Source organism: Schistocerca nitens, chromosome 9 (genome assembly GCF_023898315.1).
Source record: "Schistocerca nitens isolate TAMUIC-IGC-003100 chromosome 9, iqSchNite1.1, whole genome shotgun sequence".
Lineage (NCBI taxonomy): Eukaryota > Metazoa > Arthropoda > Insecta > Orthoptera > Acrididae > Schistocerca > Schistocerca nitens.
Genome location: NC_064622.1, coordinates 511,243,952 through 511,265,405, shown reverse-complemented (window position 1 = coordinate 511,265,405; position 21,454 = coordinate 511,243,952). Strand labels below are relative to the sequence as shown.

The 21,454-nt window shown below is 42.9% G+C and overlaps 1 protein-coding gene across 10 annotated transcripts in view; it reads left to right on the top strand.

Moving 5' to 3' along the window:
* The window catches only part of LOC126203916 (proline-rich protein 36-like), a 50,254-nt gene extending 32,778 nt beyond the window's left edge, over nucleotides 1-17,476 (top strand). For 4 of the 10 annotated variants that reach the window (XM_049938312.1, XM_049938309.1, XM_049938314.1 and 1 more), the window contains 4 exons: nucleotides 1,776-1,916; nucleotides 3,505-3,645; nucleotides 8,310-8,516; nucleotides 16,900-17,476. In XM_049938312.1, coding sequence (XP_049794269.1) covers nucleotides 1,776-1,916; nucleotides 3,505-3,645; nucleotides 8,310-8,516; nucleotides 16,900-17,380 — 970 coding nt within the window. In that variant the 3' untranslated portion in view covers nucleotides 17,381-17,476. Of the gene's footprint in view, nucleotides 1-1,775; nucleotides 1,917-3,504; nucleotides 3,649-8,309; nucleotides 8,517-16,899 lie in introns of all 10 variants that reach the window. The other 6 variants (XM_049938308.1, XM_049938315.1, XM_049938316.1 and 3 more) reach the window with 6 other exon arrangements.
* Nucleotides 17,477-21,454: the final 3,978 nt, after the last annotated feature.

Genomic DNA, 21,454 nt, shown 5'->3' with positions numbered 1-21,454 from the left:
TTACAATGTCAGCTGTTACAGCGCATGTACTCTGAAGTCTTTCAACACATTCTTTTGAAATATCTTCAGTAGGATGTCGCAAAAGTAGTCACATTCAGTTGAAAGAGAGGAAATTTCAAACTTGTACAGTTTTGACAGGGTCAAAGTAGCAGAGTCCGATTATGATACATGTACAGAAAGCAATTTGACGAGCAGCAAAAGTGGAAAATCAAAAAGGATAGAAAAATACACTTTGAACTTTTTTATAAAGATTAGAAACTCCAAGAGGACAAAGGATTTCTATAAAATTTGTTTCTCTAGATGACTTCGGTAGAGCACTTATTCAGAGAAAAATTTTGAATTATTATGAACAGAATAAAAAATTTCTAACTTCCAGAGAACTGCTTATTTTTTCAAAACCACCAATAATTATTCAGGAAACAGGGAAAACGTTCCCTAACATTTCCAAGGTGATGCGTTTTAGTTTCAAAAAATGTAAAAGTAAGAGAAACTTCCGACTTTTTTTGGAAAGAGTTATGACTATAAAAAGGCAAACGATATAATGAACAGCTGGCAAATAAACCAATGGTATTCATGTATGCAACATGGCTGCATAGGCATTACAGCGTGAAAAAGTGCTGGCAGTATTAAGAAATTCTGGGAGTAAAGAATAACAGCAGTGAAGGCCAAAGTCTTTTGTTGTCCACATCAGTGGAGCAATGGGCTACATTGATGAAAGAGAGGAGATTTATCATTTAGAGTCAAACTCCTAAGAATATCACGGTTATATGAGTGGAGATAACATCACAAAAGGTTAGAAGAGTACTGATTATTAATATCCCAGCCACTAATGTTACTGAAATTGATAATACACGGTAGCAGACTGCTCAGACCCACAAAGCACTCTCTACCATAATTCGCAAAATGACAAATGAGAATGGCTCATTCAGAACAAATTCAGATTTGGACCGAATTTAAGAAGAAATTACGGATTTGTGTTATAATAAGCCAAAACATGTGTCTACAGCAGATGCAGTTTTAAAGCGTAAGGATCATACTGTGCTGGGTCTCTCACAACACTACTTTGATCTGAAGTTTCTAAAGCTTATCTTGAACACCAAGACACAAGAAACTGCAGGAAAATGGATTCTTCCATTAACTTAAGAACAATAAAGCAAATATTCAAAGACTTTTCCCTAAGATCCATATTGAGGAGCTATTTGACTGGCAAGTAGCAATTCCGGACTCGTAAACTGACAATGGAAGATAGGTGTGATGCCCACATGCAACCGCACATCGGCATCCAGTGACGCCTATAATGCTGAGGATGACATGGCGGTCGGTCACTACCATTGTGAAATCCAAGATGGAGTTTTTTTTACCAAGCATTACACAGCATGACTAATTAAAAGCTACCAAACAAGTAAAATAAGTTGAAACTGGGGACTGATTGCAGAGATATATTAACAGAAAAAACAGTAATGTAATAATCAGTGTTACTCTCGAGTGTGTATTTGAATATGTAGCATATGACGATGAAAGTAATATGGAAACTGACGAGATGTATGAAACTGCAATGGATCCCAGTGAAACGGTGCACATCTCATAGCACAGCTGTAGGCGCAAAGTCCTCTCTTCCCCCCGCATCCGCCAGTACACGGGAACTCGCTATGAGCCGGCTGAAGCGCCCACACTCCCCTGTACAACAGTGTTGAGGCCGCCTAATATTGCCAGAAGTAGGATGACGCCTGGCCTGGGCGACAGTGCACTTTGCTATGCGGTGTGCCTCTTTGCAGGACGCCAGCCGCTCCAGACAGCAAGACGGCCGCCACCACTCCGCCACACACCAAACACGATCAGACACGTGTCGCAGCTGTGGCGCCCACGGCTCCTCAGCCCCCTCCTCCATACGATGACGCCGTCGCCTCTCGCATGCGGTGAGTACAGACACTAAACGTGCAAATTATCAGCATTCACAGTACGATTTATGGGGACGCTAGCCAAGTGTAAATCTCGGAACATCGAATATCGCTTTGTTGTACTTTGGCTCAAATTTTCAATGTGTTGATGTTCAACGTTCACCTATCCAGTGAAAGTCCCATTGGCGATTGTAAGTCAGATCTTTTTGCTGGGCATTGTTTCTACTTCTGTAATAATGTTTTAATTGGCAGTTAAAACTTTCACTAGATTAACTTAATAATATCAGTAGTATGGTGCCCATTCCTTCTCTGAACAACCTACCTCGTTCAGTTGAAAAGCTGCTGTTTACTATCTGCGCCACCTGTAGTATGGTCCACAACACACTAACTATGAATACCACCTGATGATCATGGTTCCATGTTGAGTACGCAGGGTGAACGTTAATAAAATCAGAGAACTGCAGGAATGGAGTCCTGACTGGAAATTGAGAGAAAAAAGGTCCTATGGACATGTAGCCAGAAGCGGACAGTGTATGAAAGATGCTACAGGAAACATAATAATAATCTTCTCTTTGTAACGAATAATTCCAGGTAAGTTGGTTTAATCAGTATTCCTTCTTCCTTCAAAAATGGTTCAAATGGCTCTGAGCACTATGGGACTCAACTGCTGTGGTCATAAGTCCCCTAGAACCTAGAACTACTTAAACCTAACTAACCTAAGGACAGCACACAACACCCAGCCATCACGAGGTAGAAAAAATCCCTGACCCCGCCGGGAATCGAACCCGGAACCCGCGCGTGGGAAGCGAGAACGCTACCGCACGACCACGAGATGCGGGCCCTTCTTCCTTACTAGAAGCTATTTTCGGCTATGTCCCCATTCTCATGCTACATTCTCTGAGTCTACTGACGTTTATGACAGTTGTAGAGAAAGGTTAGTTGTATACATACTTACCTCTAGTTGGAACAGACGACCATATTGCATCAGTGAGTATAAATTGTCCGCTGTCTCTTTGTTGCTAGATCGCTCTAACCACGTGAGTTTTGTTTGTGTGGAATATTTAGGTTAAATGCTTGTTCAAATGGTTCAAATGGCTCTGAGCACTATGGGACTCAACTGCTGAGGTCATTAGTCCCCTAGAACTTAGAACTAGTTAAACCTAACTAACCTAAGGACATCACAAACATCCATGCCCGAGGCAGGATTCGAACCTGCGACCGTAGCGGTCTTGCGGTTCCAGACTGCAGCGCCTTTAACCGCACGGCCACTTCGGCCGGCTAAATGCTTGTCTCAGCTGGAATGAGAGTATATTTCCATTGAAGCTTTATGTTTACAGTTCTGTCACAGTTGTACCGTTCATACTCCTTCCCTCCCCCCTTCTCGCTCCCCTTCCCTTAAATTGTAGTGGTACCGTCGATAGCTCCACCCCCTCCCGCCGCCCCATACCCTTGCCCGAACACTGCTTACGAGCCGGCTCACAATAAGGCGGCGAAGTTACCCCCCCTCCAGGTACGTTGCTACTGAGGCCGACTAATATCGTCTGTAGGAGGATGACACCTGGCCTCCACGACACTTCACTTTCGGACGCTGTGTCTCTTTTCGCAGCCCGCCAGCCGCTGGAGACAAGAAGGAGACGGCCGCCACTCATACGCAGAGCAAACACAGCCGGACTGCTGCCGCAGCCGCGGCGCCCGTGGCTGCTCCCCCCTATAGCCCATCTGATGCTGCCGTCGCTTGTCTTACCCCGACGTATGCATGTAATAGAAGCTCTGCTGTATATATGTGCAAATTGTGGAGCAGTGTCCGCCACTCTGTATAATTTTACAGTGTTGCTATCGAAAGCGAGGGACGATAATATTCCCTATTGACTGAAAGTTAACGAGACGTCTCCAAAACCACAGAGGCCTACATCTCGAGATATCTTTAAAACAGGCATATGTTATCTGATCATCTCACAAGGAAATCAGCGTGGTTAACGTGCCGTAGAGTGCACCATTTTGTGCAAGTATTATAACGCGTGTTAGACGAATGAATTCCCTTAACAAGAACGTCAAAGCATAAGAATTTTTATGAAACTCATTTCGTCACACAATACATGTGGTACATCACATTGACACAGTCACTGTCTTTGGAATTCTTTGTGTAGGGGTTCAGTTTCATTGAAATTTGTGTATATAAATAGATATTGACTTTAAACCTGGTTCACAACGATTTGTTTTAGCGCAGTATGCCTCATTTGCGTCTAGACACATAGGTTGAAGTTTTCTGCAAACAGAAGATAAGTCGTAGCAACAACCTGTGGGATCAAGTCTCAACTTGCCTGTTTCTTGTCTCAGATTGCTTAGGTCTACTGGTTCTTCATACTTGGAATTTGTGGGAAGTTAGCGTTTCCGGGAATGTGATTGCACAATCCCTGATTCAGCCATTGGATAAGAAATATCTGCTGACCTAGCAGGGAGAGATGAGTACAAAAAGAAGAAGACTCAGTTATAATTTTTCTGTTGATACTGAACTGTCGGACAGCTAACTTCACTGGTTCAGTTGCGAGATGAGATAGCACAGTGGGAATCTGCTTCTCCAATCTGTCACTCAACCATTTTGTTCGTCACATCGAAGAATACCCGTTTTTTCATTTACTTTTACAGACATGTGTTCCGGCACGGAATCTACGAAGTTTTTGCAGTACACACAAAGTCTGATTCGGCAGAGGAAATTTCCAGGAGAGTCCCCCTCCAGATTTCGTTCTGAACTGAACCTTGTGGCAATATTTGAGAAAACATTATAAATATATCTGTTAATGTGTACGATGTACAGTATTCTGAGCCTGAGTGAATGGTTATAGGAGGTGTCGAAGAGAGAAATGAAGGAAAAAGTTTCAGTGATTCCACTACACGTGTCTTAGCATTATGAAAGCGAGAAGCGTGTTAATCTCTTAATAATGCTGCCTCTTACGAGCACAGAAATTAACAGTCCGGTTAAACTTTGCCCATAATTCCTCAACGTCCATCAAACTGGAACTGAATGATGTCCATTCATTTCTATTTGGAATGTTAAAAATGCTTATCTGCTCTTTCTAGCAAAAATAGTCTACTAGTCTGCCTGATGAATTTATTAACTCCAGTAACAATCGTCGATATGATGACATCATGGTCACTAATCCCTGTGCCTATACTGACACCGTCAATAATTTCAGGTCTGTTTCAAACTGCAAGGTCTAAAACATATCCACTGCGTGTCGGCAGTCGGACTAGCTCCCCAAGACAATTTTGGGAGAACATGTTGAAAACTAATCACAAGACAGTCTGTCCGTACCACCTGCAGTGGTTCCATTGACGCCCCAATGTATACTCGGTAGGTTCAAGTCGACTCCAAGTAAATATTTCATGACCTAGGTATTTCCACTAAGTGAAGACTTTCTTTGAATATTTGTAAAAGTGGCACGGTAAAATTGGGTGGCCGGTGAAAACATTGGAGACTTGAGATCACCTAGACGTGATACAAGTGTCTAGATAACTTCACAGTCAGTGTTAATTTCTGCCTTGACAGACACAATATTTTTGGCGACTGCAGTGAACACTTCCCCTGGTATGCAACCTAATCTGTCTTTAGGATACACATTCCATGCTTTGCTAAATATATCAGCGCTTTCAAATGCATGTTTCAGCCAGCTCTGGGTTTCGATACTAACTGGAGCGAGACAAGTTTCTTGCAGGAACTCTGGTATGAATATTTCGGCAATTTACTGTTAAAATTTTGTGTGTTGTCTGATTTCGCTCTCAGCGTATTGACTGATGAGCGTTCATCAGAGGACCTGAAAACACCACTATGCCTAAAAAAATAAATAAAAATAAAAAATAAAAAAACAACTCCCATGTGCACTCCACAAATACTCTGGCACACAAGTAACAATTCCATTTGGGTAGCACAGCCCTTCCCTGACTAATGGAATCCTACAAATCTCCACTCCATAACGAAGCTCCAGAAATCTGCAGCGAAGGTAGTCACAGAATGGAGTGTGTCTTTGGTTGAGACCATGCACTCGGCTCCCAATCAAAGGACCCCGGTCAGTTCTAGGACAAAGGCTGCAAATCGTGAGCTCTGCTGGCACACCGCGTGCCAGGCCAGCGGTCTTTATCACAAGCGCCAGGCGACCATATTAAGTGAGGACGGTCGCAGAACCCAACGACGTGAGCCACAACCTGCACGTGACTCTACCCTTCACCCTGGTAGGGCCTCCGCAGCATCTCTGATGAGACTCCACAGCAGACGTACTGAGTGCGTATTGCATTTCTTTCCAGCCTGGACGCTATTCCCCCAAGCGGCTCCATCGTGTGCCGAACATTGGAACTCCTGATAACCAGCAAAACCCTCCCATTGTGTAGTTGCTCGGAGCTGCTGAAGTGGCGGCCATCTGTCCACTCAGAGAGTGAATGGGCGAGACCAGACATGCAGTCTCCACATTGACCCTCTGCCTCGAGCGACGCGAACGCGTTACCACGCGTCACTCACCCTGCGGCGGGGGCGGATCCACAGCGCCGGGTGCACTGCTAGGTGGGCCTTGCACTGGCGGTGGGCTAAACGAGCGGCAGCTGCGGCACGCCAAATTCGCGGCCACCGCTCTCTCCCACTACCTTTCTTTTCACAGACTGAATAATGAACTGTTTGTAGACCGAATATCCCACATTTGATCTTCCATTCATCTATCTCGATTAACCAAGTGTGTAAACAGTCTTAAAACATTTTAAAATGAGGAAATCGCCTTCTATGTTCACTTTTCCTTTATATCGTGGAACATTTGTAAACCAATCATGCTTTAAGGAGGCATCGATTATCCCCTATCTTCGCAGCTTTTCATATTTTTACTGAAATACTAATATTAAGGAAAACTCTTACAGCAGGCAGCTATTACTTCACTTTGGTGGAAGAGCATTCAGTCGAAAGCTATTCGATGCTGGAAGCTCATTAAAAGCAACTGCTAACTGTTATGAATCTACTTCTATTGCTTAATGATCAGTTTTTGTGTATCGTAGGATGAGTAATTTTAGTCTCAGCTCTCTTGGAAAGCGATCACCATCAGTTATTCGAAGCAATATTGCACATGCTAACGACTTCTCGCAACATCATGTCAATGATGTAATTAATGGTTTTATATCTTTCTTCGTAGATTAAATTCATTTTGATCTCTTTGTACACACCAGACACGTAAAACACAAAGAGATTTTTAGCACCATCTGTGCTACCTACAGCGTGGTACCTCACGAACTAGCTACTTACACCATCCGTCGATCATAGTACCACGTTAAGTACATTTAAAGGTGGTGGACGACATTATTTCTGTGCGATTGCTGTTCTTATATTTTGAAACACTGCTGACCAATAGTTGTCATATCACCCCAGTGAAAATGTAGAACCTAGTGCAGGGTCCGGCAAATAAAAGTGGGCCGGCCAGAGTGACCGAGCGATTCTAGGCGCTTCAGTCCGGAACCGAGCGACTGCTACTGTCGCAGGTTCAAATCCTGCCTCAGACATGGATGTGTGTGATGTCCTTACGTTAGTTACGTTTAAGTAGTCCTAAGATCTTGGGGACTGATGACCTCAGATGTTAAGTCCCATAGTGCTCAGAGCCATTTGAACCAAATGAAAATAGAAGTGGGTGAGAGGACAGTGTTCCAGGGTACAAAGAAAAACAGCAGAGGAAAGGAAATACAGTACTAATCTGACTACAGCAGATGTTGAAAGTGTTCACCACTCATCTCTTGGCACTTTTGGGCCCTGGTCAGCAAGTTGCAGAAGGCGGATCGAAGCTGGACTGCTGGAATTGTTTCAGTCACACCCGAAATGTTCTGCTGCAGTTCTCGAAGATTATGAGGGTTGTTGCGATATACCTTAGACTTCAGGGCTCCCCACACAATGTAATCGCACACTGTTAGATCAGGTGACCTGGCTGGTCAGCTAGGGCCGCGACCGGATTGATCTGTGCAAACAACTCTGTCATGGATGAAGATTGTGTAAATGTACTCCGAGGTTCGGTGGGCTGTATGGGCATTTGCTCTAACCTGTTGGAAGTACCTGTAGGTCTTTTTCTCCGCTGTTAATGCTGCTATTCACGTCTAATCGTATCCACACGTCTGGGCCACTTTCAGTTGCCCCATGCTGTGTGTATCCTTCATTTGTGGTTCATTTCGAACAAATCATTGTTTGCTGATCTAAGGTGCTAGTGTGGGGAATACATCGGAAGCAATCCGACTTGCTAAGTAGTACGTCGTTGACCTTAGCGGATGCGCTATTGTTGTTGCGAACGTGTGTTTTATTATTCGTGTGTGTGCAGTCCCTCAGAAGCACTGCCTGTGGCGAGTTTTCCTCTAGAGTACGTGTGAATGCACTGTCTAAAGAAGAGTCTGTCTGTACAGCAGGCCGGCCTCTGGAGACAGCAGGACGGCCACCACCACCATCACCACCACCAGCAGCACCACCAGTACCACCATCACTACCACCAGCACCATCAGTCTGCCGCACGGCGACCGCGGCGACCCCTGCCCAACTGCTGCTGCAGCTGCGCCCCCCACGACTCCACGCTCCACTCCGCCTGTGGATGGTGATGCCGTCTCTCGCCTACGGTGAGTTCCTTCACTACACAGACACGTTTTCCACAAGAGGGTACAATCCATGTGTCATAATCGAGAAGTCTAATCTCGCTTTAGAGTATTTTTTGGTAAAGCAGCGCCTATAGTTGCCAGAAGCCATTAATCTTTTTATAAATTTTTAATGTCAGAGTAACTATGGTTCAGGGTGATATTCTCCATCATTTTCTAGGTTCACAATGTGAATACTATTTAGTTGGGTACACACATGAATTACTCAATGCAGTTGTATGAGAAACACGCTATGAAACTAAATTCTTAGCCAAAAATAACGAACGTTGCAATGTTTCAAGCAATTTCTGTTTGCGAAGATGTTTTTCTATACTCCAAATTAATGCCGGCGGGATTGGGTCCAGGATACAGTTTCGACTGATTACACCATCACAAAACGATGATGTTATACGAATAAACAACTGTGAACGAAAGTCGATGATGGTCCTCGAAACGAGACGTAGAAGAAATAATAATAATGAGGGAACGACAAACAAAATGATATGCGGCAATGGATTAAGAAAATGATGTGGTGTGTGTGTCTCACTATTTTAATTTTGTTGTTTCTCTTTCAATGACAGTATAGGACACCTCTGCTTATAGTGAACATTGAAAATCTGTGTCACACTGGGACTAGAATGCGAATTTTTTGCTTATCACAAGTGGCCGCCTCACCACATTCCTAGGCCTGTTTCAGACTTCCACCCTGTCTTATGTTTCCACCCCGGCTTTTGTCCACAGCCCCTTTCAGCTGAGTATAGGTTTTAATTCATCATCGAGCCGCCTTCATTGCCAGAACATAGCTCATATTAAAGACAATACGACTGGTATCTGAAAAACACTTCTACAGATATTGAGCTAACAATAGTGAGAGTGTTCATTACACACAAGTGGCAAAAGTCGTGAGATACCTACTAATACAGCGTCGGACCTTCTTTTGCCCGGCATGGTGCAAGAACTCGACGTGCACAGTCGTCCATTACTGAGAAAGTATTGCCAGTGCAGGACTTTGTGCTCAAACTGACCTCTGGATAATGCTCCACAAACGTTAGACGAATTTCATATACACTCGAACCCAACCATTAGCTCTTATCAAGTGAAATCTGGACTCAGGTGACCAGGCCGCAGTTTTCCAGCAGCCCTGGGTCCACCCAGTATGATCACGAGCCCAAGACAGGCGCTGCAAGCGATGTCGTGCTGTTAGCTGCTGCCATACCTCATTAACGCCAAATTTCGCCTCACTGTCCTAACAGATATGTTAGTCATACGTCTCAAATTGATTTCTATTGTTATTTCACGCAGTGTTGCTTGTCTGTTAGTACTGACAACTCTCCACAAACGCCGCTGCTCTCCTCCGTTAAGTAAACGCCGTCGGCCACTGCGTTGTCGGTGGTGAGAGGTAATGCCTGAAATCTGGTGCTCTTAGCGCACTGTTGACACTATGGATCTGTGAATACTGAATTTTCTGACTATTTCCGAAATGGAATGTACAATGCTTCTAGCTCCAACTACATTCCGCGTTCAAAGTGTGTTATTTCCCGTAGTGCAGCCACAATCTAGCTGGAAACCTTTTCACGTGAACCACCTGGGTACAAATGGCAGCTCCGCCTATGCACTGCCCTTTCATACCTTGCTTACGCGATACCGCTGCCATCTGTACACCTGCATATCGCTATTCCTTGACGTTTGTCACCTCTATGTGTGGCTCTTGAGATTAGTCAGAGCTAAGTACAACAATCTATTGGATACTTTAGAAGTCTCTGTAGCTATTCAACTGGAAACACGAGGTAAAACAAGTATTTTAACGCAGATAATTTGGTAAGTAATGTCTGAATGCAATTAAGAAAATATATTCCTCGTACACAGTGACTGAAAAATATCAGGCTTAGATCCCCTAATTTTTTTGTAAAGTAATTAAATTTTACTGGGAATGAACTGAGTAATGCAGATAATAACAAATATGTTGAACGCAGTACGTAAGCTTGCACAGGGACACATATTACACATTTTCATTCGATGGACGCCACAGAAAAGTTTCCCTTGCATCGAAAAAAGGACACACTTCCCGAAACGCGAGTTTCGCTTTGAATAAGCCCACTGTAGCGAACATCTGCACCAAAATGAAGCTCATCGCATTTCCAGTTACGGCGGAAAACAGACACGCCGCGATACTCAGCTGTAATCAGACGTCGGACGCGACAAAATGGTTCAAATGGCTGTGAGCACTATGGGACTTAACATCTATGGTCATCAGTCCCCTAGAACTTAGAACTACTTAAACCTAACTAACCTAAGGACATCTTACAACACCCAGCCATCACGAGGCAGAGAAAATCCCTGACCCCGCCGGGAATCGAACCCGTGAACCCGGGCGTGGGAAGCGAGAACGCTACCGCACGACCACGAGATGCGGGCCAGGACGCGACAGAAGACGCCACCCACCCTTAGGATTGTGCTGAGGGCCTCACGGTTACCGCAGCGGCCTCGGCCTACCGTACTTCCCTCTCAGCAGCGAACCCCTACTTCATCATTGGCCTTTCTTACGTTTCATGGTTATTCTACCCCCTACTTCTGAAATAAGATATTTAGCATATTTACGAAATTCTTTTTGTGGTCTTCGTTTCGACATATTTGAAAACGTTCCTCTTCTTTGTAAGCTGTATACTCCTGCAGTATATCATTCCCGTTTTATTTACTACCCAGAGAACAATTTCCCTATAACCACATACCGAGAGATGGGGTGCAGTGGTTAGCATACTGGAAACGCATTCGGGAGGACGACGGTTCAATACCGTATCCGGCCATCCTGATTTAGGTTTTCCGTGATTTCTCTAAATCGGTTCAGGCAAATGCCGGAATGGTTCCTTTGAAAGCGCACGGCCGACTTCCTTGCCCATCCTTCCATAATCATATGAGACCGATTACATCACTGGTCTCCTCCACCAAATCAACCCAAACCAACGCAAGCCTATAACCACATTATTCCTTTACATAGGAAAGAAATCCTTCCTCAGGAAATGTTACTTTATTAGTGGTGGTTTGCTACCACCCATGCGAATTTCCACGGCTTCCCTTGGCAGCGTGTTGATGTATGCAGAGTCTTCGCCTGTCGCTAATCCTCTGGGGGCCTGCCCTCTGTGAAGCGTGCCGACATAGGTGCGCGACCGCCGCTCGCCCGTGGGCGCACTACCTGTGTCCGCCTGGTCGCCGGGCTTACCAGCTAGAAACGCATCAGAAGAACTCCTTTCATGCACAAAGTGTACCAAGTTTGCAAAGAGAAGGATCATAGCCCTTTACCGATGCTTAATGACATAATAATTCACCTCCATCACACTTCATATATTGCAATAATCTAATGACTGATTTTAAAAGCAATTATCTCCTTTCATTGGAAACATGAAAAGCTTTGACGCTTTTCATCTTGTAATAGATCTGTCACATAATACGCGTTATACTAATTCTCTGCTTGAGTGATGTATCTGGGCGTCACATAAAATAGCCCTTCTGCTCAATTAAATCGCTTTTCTCCTCCGTCCATAAGTTCTCGGTGACATTTCGACGTCTGTTTTCCTTAATTATTATTAGATGCTACACGTAATCGTTTCATTCTTCAGCAATTGTGTCAACTCTCTAAATTATTTTTAAAGTCTCTAATTGCTTCCTTTTGATATTTATTAATGTTGCATCATCTTCTTCTTTATGCGTGTTGCAACTTCTCCCTTTATACAGATCTTAAGGGCAAGGATAATAAAGTGTCTCTTGGCCACCTTGCTCTGCCTGTACCACAAGCAACCAACGTAGCTCTTAGTTGTTTCTTTTTCGCGCACATTGTGCCCAATTCTGTTATTGAAGTTTAACCATGTCACAGGGAATTAGATTAGGGAACGACACACTTAAAGTAGTGTAGTAGATGAATTTTGTTCTTTTGGCAGAAAAGTAACTGATGATGAACGAAGTGCAGAGGATATGAAATATAGGCTGTCAATGGCAGGAAAAGCGTTTCTTAAAAAGAAAAATTTGCTAGCGACGGGTATAGATTTTAACTGTTAGGAAGTATTTTCTTATGGTATTTGTGTGGAGTGTAGCCTTCCTTGTTCGGAAAAATGTAGAAGACAAACAGTTCGGACAAGAGGAGATACAAGCGTTTGCAATGTGGTGCTACGAAAGAATACTGAAGATTATATGGGTAGATCGTGTAATCAATGATGTACTGAATGGAACTGTTGAGAGAAGAAATTTGTAGGATAACATGATTAAACGAAGGGATCGGTTGGTAGCACACATTCTGAAACATCCAGGGATCACCAATTTAGTATTAGACTGAAGCATGGGGCGGGTTGGCGATAAATTGTGGAGAGTAGAGGGCGACCAAGAGATGGACACAGTAAGCTGGTTCGTCGTGGTAGTTGTTCGGAGACGAGGAGGCTCGCACAGGGTAGAGCACCGTGCGGAGCTGCATCAGATCAGTCTTCGGACTGAAGGCCGCAACAACGACAACATCCATGTCTCGTTGATACCGCTTCCAGCCGAGTTTCTCTTAGTTGCATTCTTGAAATGTTACCCGCGAGTAGGTTACTGTAGAGTTTCCTCAAAGGCCAGTCTCAGAATTTTTTACTAATTTATCTTTCTTATTCGTCTCCTTCTTCTGCACTCGATGGATCAGAAAATGTTGCCTGTTCCGTCTTCAAAACGAATCTGATCATCGTCTCCGTGGTCTTCCTTGATACGTTGTTCCCTTAGGCCTACAGTACAACATTCTTCTTGGGATCCTCTCCTTCGGCATTCTATCTACGCACTTTCTCCCGTCATTTGCGAAGTTCACAGGTTTTTTTCCAGAGAGTTTATTCCTCGCTCTTCCCTTATTTTCTCATTTCTAATTTTATCTGGAAGGCTAAACCCTTTTACTGTTCTTAAGAATCTCATATCGGCAGCCTGTATTGTCTTTTTTATCAGCTTTTGTCAGCGGACGTGTTTCAGATTCGTAGGGAAACGCAGGAACAACCTTAACTCTGTAGAACTTCATTTCTGTTTCTTTTCTCGTTTTTGTTTTCTGTTTTCTTTTCTGTTCATTGTGCCGTAGGTTTGCTCAACACGAGTATTTTTTAAGATAATTTTCATATTTATGACTCACGTATGTTCCTAAGCAACTGAAACCCTTAACTTGTCCTAATATAGTGTCACTGATGACAGATATGTTCCTAATAGTATATTTACACTTGAAGGTCATTATTTTTGCACATTTTTGGCAATCTGAAGTTGTAGTTCTCACATAGCTTCTGTAACCTGTCTACCGCTTTTTGCAGCTCGTTTTGAGTTTTGTTTGTAATAATCAGTAGCAAATAGCATCGTCTTAAGCGTAAAATTTTGTGTAATATAAATGCCTCCGTTTACTTTATACATCCATCCTATAATCAGGTAAATGATAAACAAAATAGGAGACCAGCTACAACCCTACCTTACACATTGGTTTATAGGTATATGTTCCGTTTCTGATGTGTGCACTGCTTTTTGTGTCTTTGCATATAAATTTCATTCATTTAATTAGACGATTCGGATATCATGTTAGTGTTATGATTTTACATATTTTTTCCTACGTACCTGATCGACTGCTCTTTCGTAATCAATAAAAGTTATTCAAGGCTGTATTCTGTTTCCTTTTCTACCATCTACTTAACAGTGAAAGTGGCATCTGTACAGTATCGTCCCTCTATCTGATTGCTCGTACTCTTTCACTTAACATTCTTGCATACGTTTCATAACCTGTATTCAAAACACTATAATTTTCACATCTATTTCTAGTGCTTTTTTATGTAGCCTCTTCCCTCCCCGCGTGTCGCGAACGATACACTGTGTCTTTTATCTGTATGCAGACCCCCATGAAAAGACAAAGAGACACGCGTCTGTGCTTTGGCCACCTATTGCAAAAGGATTCAGCGCCCTATGGCGTCATTTACACGTAACAGACGTTTTTACTAGTGGTACTGAAGAGGATAGGCGTAGCTTTGGCATTCGACAGATCTTGGAATGTGACATCCATTCTAGCATCCATTAATTAGATTCAGAAAGCTCTGTATATCTCTTATTCTGCATTTATTGCATCTTCTCTTGTAGCCTTCGTATCCATCATTTCTTTTAATTCTGACTCTAATTCCTATAGACTTGGAGAAAGCTTATGACAATGTTGACTTAAAAACTTTCTTTGAAATTATGAAGGTAGCAGGGATAAAATACAGGGAGCGAAACGCTATTCACAGCTTGTACAGATACCAGACGGCAGTTATAATAGTAGAGGAGCGTGAAAGAGAGGTTGTGATTGCAAAGAGAGTGAGAAAGGCTTGCAGCATATTCATGATGTTATTCAAATGGTTCAAATGGCTCTGAGCACTATGGGACTCAACTTCTGAGGTCATTAGTCCCCTAGAACTTAGAACTAGTTAAACCGAACTAACCTAAGGACATCACAAACATCCATGCCCGAGGCAGGATTCGAACCTGCGACCGTAGCGGTCTTGCGGTTCCAGACTGCAGCGCCTTTAACTGCACGGCCACTTCGGCCGGCGATGTTATTCAATATGTACATTGAACAAGCAGTAAAGGAAATAAAAGCAAAATTTGGAATAATAATTAAAGTTCAGGAGGAAGAATTTAAAACTCTGAGGTTTGCTGATGACACTGTAATTCTGTCAGAGACAGCAAACGACTTGGAACAGCAGTTGAACAGAATGGACAGTGTCTTGAATAGGAGGATATGAAGATCAACAAAAGAAAAACAAGGATGATGGAATGTAGTCGAATTAAATTAGGTGATGCTACGGGAATCAGGTCAGAGAACGAGACACTTAAAGTAGAAGATCAGTTATGCTATTTGGGAAGCAAAGTAATTGATGATTGTCGAAGTATGGTGGACATAAAAAGTAGACTGGCAATCGGAAGGAAAGTGTCTCTGAAGAAGAGAAATTTGTTAACACAGAGTAAGTGTCTGGAAGTCCTATCTGAAAGTGTTTCTGTGGAGTGTAGCCGTGTATGGAAGTGAAACATGGACGATAAACAAAAAAATGGCTCTGAGAACTATGGGACTTAACTACTGAGCTCATCAGTCCCTTAGAACTTAGAACTACTGAAACCTAACTAACATAAGGACATCACACACATCCATGCCTGAGGCAGGTTTCGAACCTGCGACCGTAGCGGTCGCGCAGCTCCAGACTGTAGCGCCTAGAACCACTCGGCTACTCCGGCCGGCTCTACAGTGTAGTACAGAATTGAAAGAAGCGCGCAGTGAGGCCCACAGAAATGACACTTTTGTGCAAAGGCAACAGTTACACTAACGTCACCATGAATTACAATGGTTTCCTGTACATCATAAAAAGGGAGACATGGTTTATAATAGAGTGTGTGATCACCATAGACAGTAATGCGTGCTGCGTAGCGTGCTCCCATGGAAGACTGGTAAGGAGTTCTTGTAGCAGTGCATTCTCTTTCTCCACCATCGCGGCTGACGACTGCTGCTTGGTCGTTGGTGCATGTGAAAGCTGAAGTAGATCTATCCAGTGCATCACACATGTGTTCAATAGGAATTACGTCAGATAACGGCCAGCCAAGTCTATCCGCCGAATGGCATCTCATTCCAACAACGCCTCTGCCGGTGCTGTTCGTTGCGGTCGTGCATTATCATCTACAATGATGTAGTCAAGGCCTAATTACTGAAAATCAGAATATGGGGACGGAGTACAGTACCACATTAATGTTCACCAACGAGTGTACTGCATTCATAGATCTGGAGGCAGTACGGCAACGCAACAGTATGTCTCTTCACACCATAATACCTGGATCACCAAATCAATTATGTGCGACAGTTCTCGTGGTTGCGTACGAGGGTATGGTCAGCATCGGTGGTCTAGGTGTTATGCTGTTTGGAAGCACAATATTACGTGGGGATACTGACAGTGCATGCATTAGTCAATGTTATTGTGATACCGTATTCCTTCCACATGTTTCGCTTTTCCAGCATGCATTAGACCCCGTCTTCATTTTTATGAGTGACAACGTACAACTTCATTGAAGACGGCTGGTGGAGGACCTCTTGGAACAAGAGGATATTTGACGTTTCTTGAGAAATGAATTCTAGGAATTTTTAATGGAAAGTGGATGAAGACTTTGAGAGGACGACATCATCGTGCATTTGTACCTTAATATACGCAGACCTTCCTCATTTTTCTGTATCACAATAGGTAAAAAATTGCAGATACATAATTTATTCGTGAACAAGTGTGGTTTTAGAATTGTTCACAGTTCTGCTTCTGTGGCAGTTTTCTTCATCAGAAGTGTGTGTTTGGAGAAATGTGTGAGAATTTCTCTGTTTGTGCAGGAGACTTTCTGGTGAAGAGAAGGGCAGGAGGCTGATCGAGGCGGCTAAAGTGGGAGCAGTGTCAGACGTGCAGACGTTGCTGGCGGCAGGAGCAGACCTCGAAGTGAGGGACAGTGACGGGTACACCGCCCTGCACTGGGCAGCGGAGAGGGGGCACGTCGATGTGGCGAGATGTCTGCTGGAGGGTGGTGCCGAGGTGGACGCCACCAACGACAGTCGGACCACGCCCCTGCACAGGGCTGCACAGAGCGGCCACGCCGCCGTGGTGCGGCTGCTGGCGGCATCCTCCGCCCGCACCGACGCCAGGAACCGGTGGGGGTGGACGCCGCTGCACTGGGCGGCAGTGCGTGGCCACGCGGAGGCGGCGGCGGCGCTGCTGGAGGCGGGCGCCGACAGGGAAGCTACGACTGACGAACTGTACACACCGCTTGACTTCGCCAGGCATAAGCACTACCAACATCTGATAAGCATGCTAAGATAAACTCATCAATGCATTAAGTTTTCCTGGAGGAAAACGAATGGCGTTTCAGTAGATGAATTTTCTGTATTTTTAAAATAAAGATTATGAAAAAGTTAATCCTGCAGTCAGTGTTTGTACCCATCACAACAAGCGCGATATTGAGATATCTAGAAAGTAAAGTAAGCAACAGGAAGCAAGCTTATTTTTGTGAAAACTCAACTAACATTAAAAATTCTTGATTAGAAATAAACACGAGTTTCCTGCAGCACGCGATTACTAAAAAAATTACATTGAAGAAGCGTGGCATGAGCTATGTGAAACTACTGTAAAATTCAGCATACCAATATTACTAGCACATAAGCTGTATGGCTAGAAGGCGTCTTCAGTTGAGATCTAACTCTTAATTTACTTTCGTGTCATAGAGATGATACAATAATTTTTGTTTATATTTAGAATGTGGCCTCATTAGCGATGCTCACACCACTTAAGTTATGATCTGATTCAGTTTAGCCACATGTCCATTCACACCACATCATGATATTGTATTATCGTTTTATTTTCATTTAAAAAGTATCGTAGAAGAACTTCTAATTATACTATTGCCATACAGCTATAAGCTGCTGTTAAGAGACATGCTATGATGTATTAGATAAAATGAACCTGCACTGTCACATTACAGGGTGCTATAGCAGACTGTCCTGCTTTCCACGTTGCCCTTCTGTACATCTCTGTCATATTAGCAGGGGCTGCAACGCAAAGTGTCTCGTGAAAACTCTGGTTAGACAGGTGCCAGCACTGTGTGGGTCCTCACTGCCCCAGTGTGCCAAACCGAAATAGTAATTTGTGTGGGAAGTCCATTCAGAGAACTGGACACGTCACATGCCTGCCTCCGCACTGCGAAATAAATACCAAAGGTGCTCGTAACATTTAAAAAAATGTGTACACAGGTAGAAAATGGGAAACAGGATTCTGGCTCTAATTACTGGGTAGCAGCTACAGCCTGCCTTACAAGCTCTGATATAAGTAATTGCCAGTGAAATATCTAAGAAAGTTCCTTTTTGTTAACTGTTCAGAAGACTGAGGCCATGATAAGATGCTGCATTACACACAGATATGAAAGACAGCTCATGCGAAATATAATATTAATAATCTTCTTCATATTCTTGTGTCTATTTTTCGCCATCAAACTGCAAGTGGCGAAAGAAATGAAGCTGTTCTTCAGCCCCAAGACATATTGAGAGCTATGAACACTAGACGGCAACACACTTTTCACAACACTGCACATGATAGGCGATGTACATCAAGCAGTATGGCATGACTGAGGTTAAATTAGGGTATTAAAAGCACAGGAAATAGCGTTCTCTACTGTGGCTCATAAATCAAGTAAATAATTCCAATTAAGATATAGTTTATAGAGAACACAGTGGCAATTACACAGACATTCTTCTTGTGACCCATCTGCGAAAGGAATGGAGAATCCGCGAGTGTATAGTACCATGGGCAGCATACCACGCCATGCCCTTCAGTGGCTTGCAGAAAGTGGATTACAAACGTTCAGAAATATACATGAGCAGTGTACAGAATGTACTATAGACCAATAATACTGATTGATTACTTTCACTACTAGGCCATAAAAAAAGAAGAAGCGCCTTATAGTTTACCCCAATAGTTGTTTTCTATGTTGACCCAACAAGATTTTGGGAAAGTTTGTCTTTTTCCAAACCGCCTCAGTTAAGTTCCTTGATATCACAGTTATCCTTTCCTCTATCGAATAATGACCTACCAGCCTGCCCCATGAACGACAGACCTTGCTGTTGGTGGTGTGTCTTGCATGCCTTAGGGACACAGTTAGCTGTACCATCCATGCAACCACAATGAAGGGGTATCTATTGAGAAGACATATAAATGTGCGGTTCCTGAGGACAGGGAGCAGTCTTTTCAGTTATTGCAGGAGCAACACTCGGAGTGGTCTATTGATCTGGCAGTGTAACATCAACCAAAACGGCCTTGCTGTGCTGATACTGTGAACTTCTGAAAACAGGAGAAAGCTACAAATGTCATTTTTCCTGAGGGCATTCAGCTCTGCTGTAAGGTTAAATAATGATGTCATCCTTTTGGGTAAAATATTCTGGAGATAGAACAGTTCACGAATCGGAAATCTGGACTGGGACTACTCAGGAGGATGTCGTCATCAGGAGAAACAAAAGTGGTGTTCTACAGATCGGCGTGTGAAGTGTTAGATCCTTAATGTGGCAGGTAAGCTGGAAAACCTGAAAAGAAGAATAGATAGGTTGAAGGTAGATATAGTGAGAATTACTGACATTCGGTGGCAGGAGTAATAGACCTTCTGCACAGAGTTTTAAATACAAAATCAAATAGCAATAATGTGGGAAAGGTCTAATAATAATGTAAAAGACAATAAGAATGCGGGTAAGGTACTACCAATAGCATAGTAAACGGATTATAATAGTCAAGATAGACATTAAGCCCACAACCACCATACTAGCACAAGTTTATTTGCTAATTGGCTCTGCAAATGATGAACAGATTGAAGATGCTTATGATGAGAGACAAGAAATTATTCAGATAGTTGAGAGGGACGAAAATTTAAATGTGCTAGGAGACTAGAATTCGAGAATAGGAAAAGGAAGAGAAGAAAAAATATGGAATATCGGATTGGGAGTACAGTGAAAGACGAAGCCGCCTGGTAGAAATATGCACAGAACGTAATTTAATCTTCGCCAGCAGTTTGTTTAAGAATCATACAATTAGGCAGTACACGTGAAAAAGGCAAGGAGACACCAGAATGTTTCTTTATATTGGTTATGTAACGGTACAACAGAGATTTTCGAACCAAATTTTAAATTGTAACAGATTTCCAGAGAAAGATGTGGATTCTGACCACAATTTATTGCTTATGAACTGTAGATTAAAACTGCAGAAATTGCAAAAAGTAAGGCAATTAACGAGATGGGAACTGGATAGTTGAAAGAAATACAGGTTATTGAGTGTTTCAGAGGGATCATTAGGCAACTAGTAACAGGGGAAAGGAATAGAATAGACTATGAGCGCATGAATGGGTAGTTTTGAGAGACGACATGGTGAAGGCAACAGAGGATCAAATATGTAAAAAGACAAGACCTAAAAGAAATCGTTGGTACACAGGACATACTGAATTTAATTGATGAAAAGGACAAAATATAAAAATGCAACAAGTGAAGTGGGTGACAGGGAATACAAACATCTAAAAAATTTGATTGACAAGAAATGCAGAATGGCTAAGTGGGAATGGCAAGACGATAAATTTAAGGATTTAGAAGTATATATCATTCTGGAAAGATCCGTACCGCTTACAGCAAAATTAAAGAGGCCTTTGGGGGAAAGACAAGCATCGGTATGAATATCAAGAGCTCAGATGGAAAACCAGTCCTAAGCAAAGAAGGGAAAGCTGAAAGGAAGAAGGAGTGTATAGAGGGGCTATATAAGGAAGTAGAATTTGAAGAAAAAGATGAGAACGTAGATTAAGATGGGATGGAAGATATAGTTTTCGGAACTAAGCATACTACATAATGCTCTCACGTCTACACAGAACACTGTTCTGTCCGCCATTGACAGTTGCAATGCATTGAGGACATTTCACAGGTAGCGTACATCGTCAAATATAATGGCGCAACCTTGAGGCTTTGCTAGCACCTGCGCTTGCGTTCAACCACGCAGTTCTCAGGGTATTTTCAACTGTTTCTCTAACAACATTCTTCTGTAGCACCACGTTTCACAAGATTCTACTATCTTCAGGTATGAAACGTTCAACATTCCTATTTCACTTCCCTAGTTCCTACACTCCAAATAAATATCTTCAAAAAGTCTCTAGAACACTTAAATTTGTACTCGATATTAATACATCCCTCTTCTTCAGAGGCAGGTTCCTTGTTATGACCGGTATATAGTTTATATCCTTTGTACTTCGACAATCGTCGGTTACTTTTGTGCTCAACTAGTCAAACTCATTTACTGGTTATATTATACATATGCTTATCTAATGCCCACAGCATTTTATGTTATAAGTCGATTTTTTTTCCATAATCTTCATTTTAC